General features: G+C 46.1%; 1 protein-coding gene across 1 annotated transcript in view; it reads left to right on the top strand.

Annotated features, from left to right (window-relative positions):
• Positions 1–19,232, top strand: part of LOC126195546 (putative transcription factor SOX-15) — a 283,454-nt gene that overhangs the window by 239,451 nt on the left and 24,771 nt on the right. Inside the window, exons 2-5 of the mRNA XM_049934170.1 lie at positions 9,117–9,610; positions 13,419–13,712; positions 15,855–16,106; positions 17,742–17,919. Coding sequence (XP_049790127.1) covers positions 9,117–9,610; positions 13,419–13,712; positions 15,855–16,106; positions 17,742–17,919 — 1,218 coding nt within the window. The remainder of the gene's footprint in view (positions 1–9,116; positions 9,611–13,418; positions 13,713–15,854; positions 16,107–17,741; positions 17,920–19,232) is intronic.

Raw genomic sequence — 19,232 nt, 5'->3', positions numbered from 1 at the left:
CATTTGTTCATCTTCCCTAATATGAAACACATCTCTTCTACTGAACAAATGCCCATAGCTCTTAAGGTGTGCATTCCAAGAGCCCATACTTACTGGAATTTTTTTCATGTGTTGGTCCCTAGTAATTCCTCCAAAAATGTAGACACCGAAGAGCTTAAAGTAGAAGACATGTGTTTCACAGTATTCAAAATGAAGAACTAGTCAGCGCTGTTAAGGTATACATTTTAGAACCCATTTTTACTAGACTCTTTTGTCTTGTTTTGGTCCATACTATCACTTGTGAAAGTTGCGTACCTTAGACTCATAGCAACAACAGTACCGATACATGCCTTCCAATGTCAGAGGTATCAGAACGTTTCCAGACCAGGGTCCCTAATCGATACATTAGCCCTGAAAGTTTGTTACATCGCCACGGAATCACTCTATGCGCCTGTATACTTGTGTAATTTTAACTCAAAATAAGTCACTTGCAAGTGATTGGGAAACGGGCGAAGAGGTGCATATACAGGGTGTACATAAAGTCCGAGATCACATTCAATCATTTATAGCAGAAGAACCAAACATTATACAGATATCATACATATGTCATTTCGAAGAGAAACCCTGAATTTTTTTCCATGTATACCGCCACAGCGTAGTTTGGTAATTTGCCGATAGCGCTAGTCGCAAACAAGGTGAGTTCAGGTGGGGAGAGAGCTTTCTGTGTGTTGGAGTTCGACTAAAACACCAGATCTCACTCCGTGTGACTTTTTTCTGTGTGGGCACATTAAAGATGTGTGTGTATGTCCCGCCTCTTCCACGCGATGTAGCAGACCTGCGGGAGAGAATACGGGAAGCGACTGCCACAGTCGACGATGCCGTGCTGGAACGAGTATGGCAAGAATTCGATTACCGTATTGACGTCTGCCGGGTCACTCATGGTTCACATATCTAATGTTTGTAAATAAAAGAGTTTCTCTTCAAAACACAATATGTATGACATCTGTACAATGTTTAGTTCTTGTGCAACCAATAATTGAAAGTGTTCCCGTACTTTATGTACACCCTGCACATAGAGAACGGATAGCGACTGGATACAATTGCCTAAGAACTCGATATTGTTTCATTAAACCATCATCCATAACTAACTTGAATTGGTCAGCTGTCATACCGTACATCTAGGTGTACCCACCATTTCAAATCAGGACGATCACACTTCTAGATGTGGGGAAGGAGAATGTCTAACTAACACATCTGGGAAGAATGCTATGCATCCACCATTTCAAAGCAGGACGATCACACATCTAGATGTGGGGAAGGGGAATGTCTAACTAACACAACTGGGAAGAATGCTAAGAAATACTATAATTCACCACTTTCAGAACCAAAGCTGCCCGTATCTTCTGTATGTCAGTCGGGCTAGGACCACAAGTCTCATTAACGGAAGTAATAAAATGTAGAGAGAATAGTCACGCGATTCGTCACCTTTGTGTAGGCAGTGCTACAGCCACCACCGGGAGACCTTCCAGTAGAAATTTTGCTTTTAAAATTCAGAGGCAAAAGTTTCCAAGACGCGTCGAGAAACAATTATTTTGCCTCATACTTGTTGCATATTGATCTAAGCGGCACATTTAGAGACAGTCTGTCTTGTATGGAAGGTTGCGGACAGACCTTGACCCGTAACACCATTTACGGTAAGAGTAGTATGGTAGGTGGGCGGGGGTGAGGGAGGTACACTCCTGGAAATTGAAATAAGAACACCGTGAATTCATTGTCCCAGGAAGGGGAAACTTTATTGACACATTCCTGGGGTCAGATACATCACATGATCACACTGACAGAACCACAGGCACATAGACACAGGCAACAGAGCATGCACAATGTCGGCACTAGTACAGTGTATATCCACCTTTCGCAGCAATGCAGGCTGCTATTCTCCCATGGAGACGATCGTAGAGATGCTGGATGTAGTCCTGTGGAACGGCTTGCCATGCCATTTCCACCTGGCGCCTCAGTTGGACCAGCGTTCGTGCTGGACGTGCAGACCGCGTGAGACGACGCTTCATCCAGTCCCAAACATGCTCAATGGGGGACAGATCCGGAGATCTTGCTGACCAGGGTAGTTGACTTACACCTTCTAGAGCACGTTGGGTGGCACGGGATACATGCGGACGTGCATTGTCCTGTTGGAACAGCAAGTTCCCTTGCCGGTCTAGGAATGGTAGAACGATGGGTTCGATGACGGTTTGGATGTACCGTGCACTATTCAGTGTCCCCTCGACGATCACCAGTGGTGTACGGCCAGTGTAGGAGATCACTCCCCACACCATGATGCCGGGTGTTGGCCCTGTGTGCCTCGGTCGTATGCAGTCCTGATTGTGGCGCTCACCTGCACGGCGCCAAACACGCATACGACCATCATTGGCACCAAGGCAGAAGCGACTCTCATCGCTAAAGACGACACGTCTCCATTCGTCCCTCCATTCACGCCTGTCGCGACACCGCTGGAGGCGGGCTGCACGATGTTGGGGCGTGAGCGGAAGACGGCCTAACGGTGTGCGGGACCGTAGCCCAGCTTCATGGAGACGGTTGCGAATGGTCCTCGTCGATACCCCAGGAGCAACAGTGTCCCTAATTTGCTGGGAAGTGGCGGTGCGGTCCCCTACGGCACTGCGTAGGATCCTACGGTCTTGGCGTGCATCCGTGCGTCGCTGCGGTCCGGTCCCAGGTCGACGGGCACGTGCACCTTCCGCCGACCACTGGCGACAACATCGATGTACTGTGGAGACCTCACACCCCACGTGTTGAGCAATTCGGCGGTACGTCCACCCGGCCTCCCGCATGCCCACTATACGCCCTCGCTCAAAGTCCGTCAACTGCACATACGGTTCACGTCCACGCTGTCGCGGCATGCTACCAGTGTTAAAGACTGCGATGGAGCTCCGTATGCCACGGCAAACTGGCTGACACTGACGGCGGCGGTGCACAAATGCTGCGCAGCTAGCGCCATTCGACGGCCAACAACGCGGTTCCTGGTGTGTCCGCTGTGCCGTGCGTGTGATCATTGCTTGTACAGCCCTCTCGCAGTGTCCGGAGCAAGTATGGTGGGTCTGACACACCGGTGTCAATGCGTTCTTTTTTCCATTTCCAGGAGTGTATATTAGTGGTATCCTTCGTAATAAGGGACATGTTGTCACAGTGTGTGGGCGGTCTTCTGACGTCCTGTTTTCCAACACGTCGTTGCCGGCGCGTCCTCGCTCTGCCCACGCAGCAGATAAGCTGCCCCGGCTTATCTGCAACTGCGACAATTACGCCTCGACGTAATTAGCTGCGCGCAAATGTATTTGGCTTCGCACTGCTTCCTGAATGTGCAGAGCCACCTCGTCTCACGCCGAACTACGGCCGCACTGCTGCAGCCGGGGAACGTCACATACGCTGGCGACGTGTGCTTCTCTCCAAGTCTTACTTCTCTACTCCCTAATTCTCCTGTTACTCATACTTGAAACTTACTGTGCTCATATTTGTTGAAATAATCACCGTTGCAGTCCTCTGCGGAAACAGAAAACAAGAGGATCGAACTGGTTTCTGAATCCAAGCACTCTTGAAGATGATTCCCTGAAGTTGCCTTCTGAGTCTGTTCGTGCTCTGTTGGATTCTACGTGTCTCTTAATATCAGTGCCTTGGGTCTTCAGAGTAATTAGCTAGTCCAAATTAATTTAAAAACTTCACATGTTTCAGCTAAAGCGTCAGACTTGCAATCCGCGGGAAACACAAAATTCAGGCTGAACAGTTTGCAATGATCCAGCACTCATCATGAACGCTCTCGTGAATTTCTGTGTATTGTATACCGTAGTTAGGAAAAAAATTAGGGAGCAAATAACGTTTAAGTCACACTAAGTCTTACCCAACTCTTGAAGAGAAGACTGCGCAAAATACGATGTGACTCAACCCTTTAGGGTCAGAATTGTGAAGATGGCACGGATCTTAAACTGAGCTTATTGAGATGAGTAACCAATGCTGGGAAATGAACAAATAATTTCCTATGCAAATGACCAACTTGCACCATAGCAGTTGTTTAGAGTGAAGACCGCGAGTCTCTGTGCTTGCGTTCCAACATAACTGAAATGAACTGTATGTACTAAGTCATTTCTCCCCCCGCTGTTTGCACACATTGTTTATGATATAGTGGTGTAGCTGATGCCCCATCACTAACCTCCACATTGTATGCTACCAAGTATTGACGGGTGCTTATTGGCGAATTTTCTCTCGTAAGATCCAACAATTACTCCTCAAATCCCGCTGCATGAACAGTTATCTGTTGAGAAGCTTGGGGAGCTCTCTGCGGTTTGAACGGGTCAGTTTCTCATAAGTTGTTCCGTGCAATACTTCCTTTTGCAACTCACATTAAACGCGTGCCTGTAAGTTACTACTATTACGTCTAACGCTCCATCTTCGACACCTCTCCTGGTTGTAAACAGACGTGCACACGTCGCAATCGATTGTGTAATTTGTTGCGGTTGCTTCACCAACGTCGAAAACAAGTTAGAAAACAAGTGCGGTTCTAGGCGCTCAGTCCGGAACCGCGGGACTGCTGCGGTCGCAGGTTCGAATCCTGCCTCGGGCATGGATGTGTGTGATGTCCTTAGGTTAGTTAGGTTTAAGTAGTTCTAAGTTCTAGGGGACTGATGACCTCAGATGTTAAGTCCCATAGTGCTCAGAGCCATTTTTGAAAACAAGTTATTTGTTAGCTAAGAAGAGCTGTCTACAAACTCTTGCCTCACAAGCGTTGCTCCTTCAGAACCTAGTCTGTTACCACCTGATACTTCACTTTCCACCAGGTTCATTGTGTGAAATTACTTGGCTCAGTATGTCCAGCGAGACAGTACCCACGGTCTGTGTTAGGCGAAGAGCATCTCATATTACTTTCGTGGAAGGGAGGGGACTGAACGAAACGAAGCAGTTCTTGCTAAATCAGACTCAAAACTATTGAAAAACCGTGTTTACTGCTCATCAAACATATTAATGCTACCGTATTATAATAGCTAGTTGCTACCTAGAGTATAGTTAACTGCGAAAAAACAGTCCGTATGAGATTTGCGCACATTATTCTCCTGTCAGCAAGTAACGTTCATTAAAGGACATCTTCTAAGCATCATGAGCTGCACTTGAAATATTTACTTGCCAAACCGGTATTAGGGTGTGTAACCCATCGTCAGTGGCATTTGATACAGAGGAACAAATTCTACAACATGACAACTGAATATGTAACACCAAAAATGTAAGATCGTCGTCTAGGACGTAAGTTCGTTTCAGATACCACTGACGATGGGTTATACACCCGAATACCTGTTTGCCAAATAAACATTACAAGTGCAGCTCATGATGTTTAGAAGCTCTCCTTCAATAAATATCTTATACCTGCGGAGCACAACACTTTCAGAAATTTAAAGTAACGTTCAGGTACCTTCGAATAGTTTCCTTTATTGTTATTTTTAATAGATTTTGACATTCTCTAGCAACAAGGGAAAATATGTTGCTAATTGAAGGTGCAACACTGCTGAAAATTATTCGAATCCAGAGTCGTCTTGCATTATCAATTGTAGGGACAGCAACGGTAAACGGCGAAACAAGGCGAGATTCGCAACAAACTGCTTCGGAGCCACTTGCTACTAGCCATTCAGCATAGATGTGTGTGATGCCCTTAGGTTAGTTAGCCTTAAGTAGTTCTAAGTTCTATGGGACTGATGACCTCAGCAGTTAAGTCCCATAGTGTTCAGAGCTATTTGAACCATTTTGAGTTGCGGGATGCTGACACGGTCTGAGAGAATAATTTTTTTGGAGGGGGTGGGGGGAGGGGGCGAGCAGCTGCCAAGTCCCCTCCCTCTCACTGGTTACGTCTTTGATTCTCACTTCTGTTTAATTTGGTTCAAAATGGTTCAAAAGGCTCTGAGCACTATGGGACTTAACATCTGAGGTCATCAGTCCCCTAGACTTAGAATTACTTAAACCTAACTAACCTAAGGACATCATACACATCCATGCCCGAGGCAGGATTCGAACCTGCGACCGTAGCAGCAACGCGGTTCCGGACTGAAGCGCCTAGAGCCGCTCGGCCACAGCGGCCGGCGTTTAATTTGGCCCTCAGAAGTTGGGACACACTGTGTAAAGAAGAACAGCGATCCTACGTAGTAAGCTGCCATTTCTTTCGCGTCCAGAAGCCGGCGGTGGCGTTGACATCAGACTGGCGAAGCGGCCTCTGCGAGAACGGGCGCCGCTGTGTGGACAAACGTGATGGGAGTGAACTGCAGGCGGCGGTCGTGAAGCGGGCCGGGCACGCGGTGGCGGCTCCGAGAGACGAGAACACGACCTGCAACTTGTCCGGGCGCCGCGTATTTATGGGATAACTGGCGAAATCGTGAAGCCGTCACCGGCCAACAGGTTTGCAGCACGTCACTGGAGAATGCCGGACGCATTATGCAACGGCGGCGGCAGCGGCTGCTGCACGCCGTACACGCGTGCTCGCTGCAAATTGCTGACCCAGACCTGTCCGTGTTCCCGCATGTAGAGCGAACGAGCGCTCGCTCCGGCCCTCGAACAAAGTCTGCCCCGGTCGTCCTCCGCAACTACAGCGCCGCGTGAGTAATAATGCAGGCGCTCTGTCTGGCGTCCTCAACGGTTCCTTTAGGTGAACATCCACTACCATCGTATTCCTATCCAGCGTAATTTTCTCTGATCAGACGTTTTTAAAATTGGCGCCCCCATAGGTTGACTAACGAAACACAGAAACGTTTTCTTGGGTCTATATTCTAAGATAAAGTGTAGTGGAAAACGTTAAGATGACAAATGGTTCAAATGGCTCTGAGAACTATGGGACTTAACATCTGAGGTCATCAGTCCCCTAGTACGTAGAACTACTTAAACCTAACTAACCTAAGGACAGCACACACATCCATGCCCGTGGCAGGATTCGAACCTGCGACCGTAGCAGCAACGCGGTTCCAGACTGTAGCGCCTAGAACCGCTCGGCCACTGCGGCCGGCGGTGTTAACAAGACAAATCAACTGTTATTGTGTGTGTGGGGGGGGGGGGGGGCAGAAGAAAACCGAACACGTAGAACGCATACATCGCCATCCTGCAGTACGAATTACTCCCTGTTTCTCATCAAAGCCCTTTAGCTTCCTCATCAAAGCCCTTTAGCTAATTTCGTTCTTTAGCCCAATAAGTATGGTGTTTTACTAAGCGCTTTTTACTCGGAATTTAACCCTGGAACAGCGTCTACACGTAGTTCCGCGAGTACACGTACATCGTCCGCAGCTCGCGGTTGCATTCTCGCTTCCCGAGCACGGGGTGGTGGTTTAGATTCCTTGCGGGGTCAGGGATTTTCACCTGCCTCTAGATGACTGGGTGTTTGTGTTGTACTCATCATTTCGTCATCATCCAGGAAAGTGGCGAAATTGGGCTGAGCAAAGGTTGGGAAATTGTACGGGCGCTGACAACCGCGCAGTTGAGCGCACCACAAACCAATCATCATCATCATCATCATCACATACACGTACATCGACATCCAGACACAGGTCCGTACCTATACACAGGTCTAAAGCTATCCTTTGATAAAGGTCATCGCACTGTGTATCCGCATATTCAAACACTTAACTTCATGTTACAGTTTTGCAGCTGAAACTAATTCAGTATCGACACCTACATACGTAATTTAACATCATCACGTAACTCTTTAACAAGCAGTGTAATGACACAGAAAAAAAAACAATCCGGTCAGGTGCGAGTATGACTCGTTCACTGAAGGTTTCATACAAACTTAATTATGTATGTAGACAGTTCATCCATTCTGGAAATCGAGGGTTTCGACAATTTTTGCCTGTTATCTGCATTGATACTGGCCAGGTATCGGTCCCAGGGATTCCAAGACATTCGAGAATGTTTAATTTCAAGTTCGAAGTCTGGTAACAAACGATAAAAGAAAAATATTTTCGTGTGATGTAGTTGCAAATTAACAATTTATGATTTTTTTCCCTTTAGTTAAACTGTGAAAACTGTCCTCTTGCTGAATTTCACGATTTTAGGTCAACGCGACATTCACTGCAGGTTCTTATGACTAAGTTTCTGAGTTTCAAAATATGTGACAGAAATGGAAGTATCTTTTGACTGCATTGACTTAGTAGTTTCACTTTCTTACACAGCCAAGGGCCTGTAAACCTCAACTTGTGATATAAATTGCAACTTGATAAGTCGCCCCGTTCCCGAGAAAAACGATTTTGAACAGTCGGACGGACAGACAGACACACAGATAGACAACAAAGTAATCCTGTAAGGGTGCCGGTTTTTACCAATTGAGGTACTGAACCATAAAATGTTAGTAAACTGTTTATTATTTCGAAAGAAACCGCCAGAATTCTTAATACACTTATCCCACTGTGAGAGATGCTTTCATGGAAAAATGGTTGCGGTTGGCTGCGGAACCACGATTGTACCCAAGCGTGAACCTCTTAGGCTCCAAAAGTATGCAAATCGCATGGGAGAAATTTTGGAAATTTTTGGTAAGTTCCTACGCCACCAAACTGCTGAGGTTATCGACCGTATGTCTTTCTCACTACTTACACTAAGGACAACACGCACCCCCAATGCCCGAGAGAGTACTAAAACCTCCGGCGGGGGGGAGGGGGGGGGGGAGCCGCGCGATCCTTGACGAGGCCCCCTTAGACCTCGCGGCCAAGGGGAGAGATCTGGACTGTATGGAGGATAGGTATGGGCTTCCCTGCGAAACTTCGGCAGCGTAGTCGACAAACCTTAACATGTCGGCCCGTCGATTTACTTCGGACGAATAGGTGCACGCCTGGGTATAATCGTGGTTCTGTGGTTCCATTTTTCCATGGAGTCGTTTATTCGTCCTGTCTCACAGTGACATGAATATATTAACAGTTACGGCCATGGATTTTGAAATAATAAACAATTACGTACTTTCTTCCTCATCTGTCTCCATTTTATTTGACTATTTCTTATACAGTAATGCCTATTATGACCACGTTGAATGTGACTGATTAGTTGTGTACGGTAATGGTGCACGCGGAGCAGCAGGCGGGACTGGTGGTGACGGGTCTGCTGGCCCTGTCGTGTTGCAGGCAAGAAGTGGCGCAGCCTGACGCCGCAGGACCGCCGGCCGTTCGTGGAGGAGGCGGAGCGGCTGCGCGTCATCCACATGCAGGAGCACCCCAACTACAAGTACCGGCCGCGGCGCCGCAAGCACAACAAGCGCGGCGGGCCCTCGCCGTCAGGGGGCGGCGGCGGTGGCGGCGCGGGGGCGGGCCCGGGGGCGGCCGGGGGCGGCGGCGCAGGCGCGGCCTCCCCGGCGGCGCGCAGGCACGGCGCCGCCACACCCAAGCTGCCGGCGGCGGGCTACGGCGGCGCCGTGCCAGCCTACGGACAGTACCCGCAGTACGGCGGCGGGGGCGGCCAGCAGGCGTTCGCCAAGGCGCCGCTCTACGGGTCTCCCTACACGCCGCTCATGCACACCCCGGAGGCGTCGCCCAACGCCTCACCAGAGCCCTCCGAGTCGCTGCGCCTCGCGCCCAGGATGGCCAGTGCCGCCTCGCCGCTGCTTCAATCGCACGGACAGGTCTGTGCCCGAGTCACGAGTCCACCAGTCGCTCTCACACACACCTGAAACACTGTAGCGGCGAATGTGGCCAAATTCATCGAGTTCTTTCAGTAAGGTCTACCAGCTGCACTGCTCGGAAACGTCGTTGAACTGCACATCGTATCTCTGCATATCACCCTCCTTAAGCGCACTTACACGCAAATTTCTCAATTTATTTCGTGGGCAAACACCTTCCAATCGGACTATCCTTTCTGTTATCGCATATCTCTCCCTGACTGATGACGTTCGTGAAACGTTTTGAGAAAAAATGGCAGTCTTCCTACCATCTACTCCAAAATCTGATCATTTCCGGTTTCAGTCGAAACTGCTTGCACACGTTTTTATCTTCCTCAGTTCGAACACAGGTTTGACGCAGTTCTCCACGGCAGTCTAACATGGGCATCTCTCTTCATTTCTGCATAAGTATTGTAACCTACACCCCTTTGAATTTGCTTACTCACCGTTAAAGGACTGACGATTCATTCCTGCCTCGGATCTGTACCTTCGATGATACTATCTTCAGGCTGCACCACAATTTCTTTTTCCCCCATTTCGATTCAGTTCCACCTCATTAATTAATCGATCTACCCATTTAATCTTCAGCATTTTTGTGTATTACCTCAGTTCGAAAGCTTCTATTCTCTTCTTGTCTGAAATATTTGTAGTTCATTCTTCATTTTTATCAAGGATACACTCCAGACTTTCACAAAAGATTTCCTAACGCTTATGCACTGAAGCACCAACAAATCTTCCAAGCCCTGAGCAGTCACTGGCTGAATTAAAATGTCGCTAACAAATCTTCAACTTTTAATCGTTTCTTCCTTAACTTTAATTTGCTTTCTAATTTTTCCGTCGTTATGTTTGCTAAAATGTCAGTCACTTCAATATAATACTAACTTTATTTACAAGAAAACGTTCAGCACACCATCCAAACAATGCACAGCATCTGTATTCGCAGAATGTTTCAGGATGAATGTATCAACTCGCAACAGTCTGCCCAGATTACGCAGGTCAATAGGGTGGGGTAACAATGGAGCTCTACGAAGTTCGTAGAATCACACTCCTTTTGTTGCCCTCTATTCACTCAGAAAGGTCATCTATCCGCGTTTTCCTCTTCACATTCGGAGGTAACCGTCCTGTCGAAGGTTCAAGGTTGAAATTTTCTGTCGGGAGTCATCCTGCACCACTCCTCAGTCGGTGAAAATCGTGGGAAGATTTTGAGTAAATTAGTGCCTGTTTTTTCTTCGATCTACTGCGGAAGTCATTTTACGCTGCATTTGGAACTTTTTTGACAAACCAGTCATAACTAGCAGCTCGAGATGCATTCTTGACATCTGATCACCCACACGGGAATGAGGAGACGCCATTCATTCACTATAGTCGTTCCCCTGTTTCTAGACCAATACTGCATTGAGACCTCATTCGTCTCACCTTCCGTAGGTGCCGTTTTGTGGACCTATCAATTGCCTCCACCATCCTCCCAGTCACGCTTGGGACAGTAAATTTCCTAGAGACTATTAGCTGAGCGAGGTACTGATGTGTGTGGTTTGTCATGAGCACCTGCTTTATCTATGTGAGATTTGTGTGGCAGGCAGCTCCTCTTCTTCCTACATGTCTCAGCAGTGCTGGAAGAAATGTCTTTGCTGACGTAGGCGAGCAGAGGACAAGTGTAGAGTTGCTTCCTGCCTTGTCTTTTAGACAGTCTAGCGGAACCGACGTCATTGCTCATCAGGCCTCTTGACTTATTAATGCAGGGCGACAGCTTAGAAACTCGTTTTTGCCTCGATACCAGTGTGAAGTGGACTTGTTTCATTTCAATACCATACAGATATTACTCTGTTTGGCACCTTTATACGACGTTCTTTGAAAAGTCTCTCCGGCAGCCCTCTGTAAGTACACTATGTTCAGTAAGTATTAGATATTTGCTTGTGACTGTCAGCAGAGCGTAGGTGTAGGTCGCGTTCTGGCTAGGTGTGACATGTCTACAGTAGCTGGAAGTCATATCTACTGTGGAAGTGAGACATCTGATTCGGTTTCTTTTTGTGGCCTCTCCACATACTGTTGTGATGCATTATCTTCGTACTATCACATCTCTTGGAAGATGGTGCGAAACTTCGCTGGTTAACATTCTGCTGGCGATGGAAGGAAGATTGGTTGTAGCGTCGTTAGAGAGGAGCACCATCTTGGATTGAACGAGGTTGTAGTGGGAAGCAGGCTGTGGCTTTTTAAAGAAACTACCACAGCAGTCGCCTTAAGCGATGTAGGAAAACTGCAAGCGATGTAGGAAATCTGCGGAAACCGAAGTGCAGACGGCTGGATGGTTATATGAACGCAAGCCGCTGTCGCAGCCACGAGTCACATTGCTCGGCATGCCAGTCATGGCAAAACCAAATCAAAGCAGGCCGTCCTCCAGTACAATAGTGGGCCGTTAATTTTATTATAGCTATAAAGAACGCATTGTAATGTTGCCGTATAGTGACATAATCAAATTAGTTCTCATATTAGGTTAATGTTTTTAACATATACAAATGCCTGAAATTTGTAAAATCGCTAACTAGTTAATTCTACATCTTATTGTTGGTTTACAGCGTCTAGAGAAACACTGGGTGTTGTGCATACCAGATTATATTAAAATATTTAATGTAGCTGATGTATCTGTCCTCAGTCGCTAGTACAACTGTATTAACGATTTAGAAGTTACTTGTGTGTGCAGTTTGTATGTATACAGTATTATAACTAACATCTCACTGCTAAACATGACTAAATACATGAAGTAGCTACAAAAAGCACACATATAAAATAACTAACAATAGAAATCACACAAACATTGAATTAGTTGGTATCACTGCCGAAAACAAACCTCAGTAACACGGTGGAAAAATTTGTAAAGTATAATGACAGTGCGTGTTAAGAAATTCGCTGCTTGTAAATGTAAATCTATACTTATTTCAGTTCAATGAAGAAGTTTCTTTTTAAAAAAAATCGAAGCACATCTAGCGTTGGAAAATATAAGGGGCATTTATTCAGCTGCATACAGATCTAATACTATAGAGTTTCTGGTGTACGTACCAGGATGGTTATAATTAAAGTGCAGCTACGCACGGACAGCCAGTGTGGGCTGTAATTACCACATGGAAGTGAAACTTGGCAGAAATGCTAATGCGTTAGTTCGTGACCTATTTACACTGGAAAAAAAATTGTTCTAATATTTGCCACCAGGTGGAAATCTGGCTCTGTAAAGCATGTTATTGACGTCTCCGATGCTCCTATTGGACTCGTTGTGTAAGCAGCGGTTAGTAATAAAATCAACATTATGCCTTTCTCACTTGTTTGGCCTTTTGTCTTTGCGTCCCGAAACTAATCCATAACATATGAAAACATTTCTACACGTCTTTCTTGCATTCAAGGTCCAAATTGGCGCCTACTAGCAAATATTGAAACTAATTTTTTTTCTAGTGTAAATCGGTTCCGTACTGACGTGTTAGTTATATCTATCAAGTTTCGCTGCCACCACTACAGTTACAGCTCACAATGGACCTCTGTGAGTAGCTGCACTTTAATTATAACCACCAGGTAGCAGTTTTCTTGCCATTTGGTTGTCGAAGTTTTAGCCTCGTCATTGCAAGAGGCTGATCAGGAACCTCAGCCTTTACATCTAAAGCTCCGCAACAGTTACATTTGTACATCAGTGTAAAGTTGTCATGGGGAACGGAGAAATCAATTACTTATTCTTGGCAACAGTAGAGAGACGTGACTGGCAGATGCTAAGTGTCGTGTTGTGTGGCAGATGGAGGAGAGTCCGCGCTCGCAGCCAGACCAGCAGCAACAGCAGCAGCAACAGCAGCAGCAGCAACAACAACAACAGCAGCAACAACAGCAGCAACAGCAACAGCAGCAGCAACAGCAGCAGCCGCCGCCTCCCAGCTCCTCGGCGTCGTCTTCCTCTGCATCCAGCAGCTCCGCGGCGGGCCTCATGGAGGACGTGACTGCGGCAGCCCTGCCCACGCCGGAGATGTCGCCCATGGACCAGGACAAGGACAACTTCCAGTTCAGCGAGGAGAAGCGCGCCTACCAGCAGCAGGTAGGCCACTTGTACCACCTCCCAGGCCGCACCACTGGCTCCAGTCTACAACCGATCTGCTTTTACTGACGAAAATTCTCAGAGCACATGAAGTCCACATGTTTTAATGATTGCTGTAGGGATAGACCCCCGGAGGTAAACCAACAGTGATCAACGACAAAAATACCTGGGGACCTGGGATACCCCAGATTAGAACGTATTTCCAAATCCCAAACATATTTAGCACTGGCGAAGCATTTCTGGGTTCGCTGGTAAATGAATGAAAAACGAGCTAGGATCCACGAGACAGGACTTGGAGACGTCCTGTTGGCAGTTCAAATGTGCAAAAATCGACAGGGCAAGTGACATTACGACTTTTGATTGGAATTTTATAAAAAGGAAAAACGTTAATTCTCATTTACTGACAGAGTGCGTAAGAGTTAAAAGTATCACATTAATAGGTACGGGCATCATATTTAACCAGGTAAATATGATTTCCAATAAAACAAGTATGTCAAATAGAGAACACTGTTAATTTGTATTAACCATGTGTATGCAAAGAAGCGGGGGCCGACGGTATGATTGCGAATTCTGTACTTGTTTCCAAAGTTTTTCCAAAACCGCTGCTGACAATTGACGTGCATATGCAGCATATTTGTTCTTTCGGATATGTCCGAAAGGACAGAAGCCATTTTGAGCCAGCAGCCATTATGAATTAAGAGACAAAGAATTACAGACATTGGCTGCTGCGAGTGGGCATTTATTTAAATCAATGGGGAAAGTGGACAGATCATTTTTCTATTATGCAGGAGACCCGGGTTCGAATTGCGGTCCAGCACAGATTTTCAACTTTTCCTATTGATTTAAATCAGTGGACACTCGCAGCTATGTCTGTTATTCCCTTGGGTCTTAGTTGATCTTCATATTTGGAAAGACTTGCCGTGAAAATGGTTCGCATCTTAAATTTTTCGAAGCGAGAAAATGAAATTTCGTGGTCATTGTACTGCATTGTGTTAACGAGGTTTAAAAATATTTAAAATTATAAATAACGTTAACCAATAGGAAATTTGTCTTTACAGTAAGAGCCGATCTGCTAAAATTACATTACAGTAGTGTGTAAGTCACTTATTGACGACTTCTTTCCTGACAAAATTGTCAATAGGCAAGTGCCCACAGGAGTACCGTCTAGATCCAGGTTTTAGCCCAGACTGGGAACACAGTTACTGTCTTGTTTGGCAAGTGTATATTATAATTGCATGACGCTCCGTCTCTTGTTTGCCGATACATCCTTAGCTTATCAGGAGGTAAGATGCTAAATTTTCGGCCCACTTTTTACACTTGATGGTCGTCGCAGTAGAAGCAGTGCTACATCGTGTTAAAGAGCGCGGTACAGTGCTTTAAATGAGTGTAGAAAGTCGAAAAGATTTTATAATTTGCCGATAAGATATTCCAAGGCTGTTCCAGGGACAGGCGTAGAGAGTCATATACCGTACTAGGCATTTACACACACACACACAAACGGCTTAACGTCCAGGAGTACAAAGCTTGCTTCATCAGAATGCCGACAACTACGTCCATTACTTTATAACGATGTGCTTTCCTTTCTTTCCTTTTTGTACTAATTTTTCTACAGATAATGAGTAAGGAACTTTCGTGATTGTTCATGACTCCAGTTTCAGTTCTGGTCTAGTGTATGACAGATGCAAATCTCGCCAAATGACACGCTCCTCCCGAATCACTGAGAAACTGCTTGATAATTTCAACGAAGATAATTTCGTCCTCATAAAATGTAACAAAATATACCTTGCGTCGAAGTTTTCTTTTGTAGTAGCCTCTTAGTTCACTATCATGACAAACCTTGTGATATCACCCATCTGCTTTGACCCGTGACGTCAGAAAAACGACCGACTTACACCACTTATCGGAATCCAGTATGTGTAAAACGCTCTCAGACAAGGGTTAGGGTTATTCGTTATCACGGTATTACATTCATTGGCTTTGTGCATGGGCAACCAAACTGTTACCTCACAGCCTAACCCAGACCTAGGACTAGGTTACAGATGAGTAGCTCAACTCATATTTTCATGACGGCTCCAGTCCAAGGTCAGTATCGGTAGGCTGAGTCGAGCCGGAGCTGTTGGGTTACTCTGGGTCTGCCGGCAGGTGTACCGCCACCAGTCGATGCTGAGCAACGCCTACGGCCACCACGGGCACGGCCTGCACCAGCACGGCCACCCGCACCACGCCCACCCGCACCACGCCCACGCGCACCACACGCACGCGCCTGCCGGCAGCACCATCGCCACCATGGGGCTCAGCAACGGCGGCGTCGTCATGATGTGCACCAACCAGCGCGTCTACGAGCACAGCGGCGGCATCACCGGCACCTTCTACCCGCCCGTCGCCACCTCGCAGGTAGGCAGCGCAAAACAGCATGACCCCGTCTCACAATCGCTGCTGTATTATAACATGCTTCCGATGCTCCCGCATTCTTTTTAAGTTTGTCTAGTTCTAAATTCCCGAAGACTGCTCTAGTGTCAGTGAAAACCTCTCCGTTTGTCATCATTTTGTAACTTAATCAAACATCGTCTTATTAATCGTATTAAATAGTTTCCATTTTTGGCAAGCAAACAGACTTTGTCACACAAATACGCCCTTTTTAATCCGAACACTTCCCTCTCGCCTTCCATTCTATTTTTCTGAGGAGCTACATTAGATGGTCAAGCGCTTTTTTTTAGGTCAACACATCCTGTAATGCGCCTTGATTTTTCTAAAGTCTTGCATTCATTGCCAAGCGTAAGGTCTGAAATGCCTTTCTGGCGCCTTTACATTTCATAATGCCAACCTGACCGTAATCTGACACATCTCCTCTTCCATTTTCACTGGGAGGGTTGGCGCAGTGCTGAGACACTGCATTCATATTTAGGAGAACAGTGGTTCTCATTCCTGCCCGGTCATTCAGGTTGAATTTTTCTTTGGTTTCCCTAAATCACTTAAGGTCTTCTTTGGAAGGACATGGCTGATTTCCTTCCCCAATCGGAGATTATCCTCTATCTATAATGAGCTCGCCATTCATCGGCAGTTAAACCCAACCAACTATCTTTTCTGCCTTCTTTTCTCAACTCTGCTCCATAGTGTTCTCATCAAAAAACTTGGATGCGTGGACTGTCAATATGATTGTATGACAATTGTCGCGTTTCTGCCGATAGCTTCTGGATTGTGCGAAAGACCAATTTAAGTCTCCAGAATCTTAGACTCTACATACCAACTCGAATAGTCGTTTGGTTACTCTGGTACTTCTTCCGTGCGACTTTGAAAGCCTGCCAGAGGGCATGGATCTCGAACTCGGCCGCAAGAGGCACTGCTCCATCTGCGAGCTCTAGCTTAATCGTGTCATTGTGCTGATGTCGGGCAGAGAGTTGCTGCTCGCGGCCGCACTTTATAGCTGGCTGCGCTGTGGCCCTGCCTCGAGTTCTGTATTCTCTGCGCTCTCATATCGTTCTCACTTCATACTGTTGGTTTCGCTCTCAGATTTAGCTGCGTCTAAGGCTTTCGCTCTTTGGATCACTTGTTTCGAATTTATTATTCTGCCGTGGCGTCTATGTTGTCCTATTTTTCTTTGATGTCTTCCTGTTCACACTCGGCGAATCGCTGTTGATTGCCCCTATGCAGTCGGTCCAGCCTAACTTGGTTTCTATAGCCATTCCCGACCACATCTCGGTCAGAATATATGCCCCCTCTCCAAATGGTTTTAGAAATTATGAAGGATTTGCATCTATGTGTTCTGTCTTAATCACAAGCCTGACAAGGCTTGGTAGACTCTGATTCTAACACTCAATGAATTTCCTCCAAATCGACACCCATTTCGCCTCCTTACATGGATGCAGACACTTCCTCCTCCTCTTATAGCCTCTGATCTGCTCTTCTCGTTGTATTTAACAGTGGAGTTCCATAAAGATGAGCGTGTATGACATGTGAATAAACGTCCAGAGTGTTTACTTTCGGCTAGCAAGTGGGCACGGTATAGCGACGCGTGCCGTGGTGTTGCAGGACAACCAGCACCTGTACCAGAGCAACAGCTCGTCAGCCACGACCACGGCGGGCAGCAGTGGCGGGGGTGGCGGCCAGGCCACTCCCACGTACCTGTCGGGGGCTGGCGGGTACCCGGGGGCCGGCAGCAGCTCACCACACTACGGCCACCACAGCAGGGCTGCGGACGCCTACCAGGGTGAGTCTCCAGTGGTCACCAGGGCACAGGCAGAGCAGCAGTCTGTTAGCTTCTGTGGCCCGTCACGTAACACACTACTCAATCCGTGTTAAATACTGAAACAATGACCACCATTCAAAACATGTACACGTATTATAATTATAAACTCACAATTATTACGATCATTTTGCGACCTCTCATGGTAAAAACAAGACAGTATTGCACTAGCTATTAACAAGATCCCTAACCATGCACATATCCAGTTTTACGATGTAATAGTTGGAAGAAAGTGTTTCCTTCTGCCCTTTAGACAAATGTTCTTTCAGAAAATTATTTTACTTTATATTGTTCACACTGCAAGAGCGTTTTAACATTACTTTTATTTAAGCCTTTGGCATACTGAGTGACCCAAAAGTCCGCTTACATTTGAAAATCTAATAGTTCACAGATTGTATGTAGAACGGTAAAAATTGTAATAATTAACATAACAAATGATTTTTAGCAAAGAAGATATTCTTCATAGCAAATGCTCATACGTTACTATCGACACTGTGGTAAAAGCAGAGCGTGATTGGCCTGGTATGCTATAATATACAGACAAATCCAAGCAAAGTTACATATGATAAGTTTACGCAAAGGGAGGTTACCATTCAGTAAAATATTTTAGTATAAATTGTTTAACTACTTTAGCCGACTTGAGCATTTTATTCCTAACGTGTGCGTGTGCTAGAAAAGAAGTGACAACTGATTTTGTATTTTGGTTATTTCCCTGTAAAGATCAAATTGTGTTACTATAAAGTTCAGGTAGGAAATAGTGGCTTACATTTTATTGCAAGATACTCTGTGTTGTCAAAAAATTCTTCTTAATTAGTACTGTTAGTCATCTCATATGAACAAGAATTTTTACTTCCCTGCTTTTCTGTACTCGAAGCGATGTTTTATTCCCGCCTTTCATTATTTGTTTTTCTCTCGCCTTGTATGTTTTCTTTAATATCTTAAGAATTAACTGAGAAAGAACGAAAGCCTAACATGATTGAGTATACAGCAAGCAGTCGGTAGTCGCCCTGGCTTTCGCCTGTAGTTACCACCGATGACGATGATAATCCCGACACCAGATGTGTAACAAGTTCTTGCAGATCTGACCCCTTTGTCCAGTCACTGCTCTCTCTGAATCAACAATTCCGCAGCTCTCCTTTAAGAGGAGTGGGCTCCGATCACTTCTTCCTGCGAAGGAACAAATTACATATAAAGCATTTTGCGCATTCAACTGAACAGCGTCACCATTGCCGTGATGTTTATTTGTTCTTTTCGATGTAGTTAATTTTTGAAGAGCT

Source organism: Schistocerca nitens, chromosome 7, assembly GCF_023898315.1.
Source record: "Schistocerca nitens isolate TAMUIC-IGC-003100 chromosome 7, iqSchNite1.1, whole genome shotgun sequence".
NCBI lineage: Eukaryota > Metazoa > Arthropoda > Insecta > Orthoptera > Acrididae > Schistocerca > Schistocerca nitens.
The sequence above is the reverse complement of the archived record's forward strand: the minus strand, read 5'-3'. Positions and strand labels throughout refer to the sequence as shown.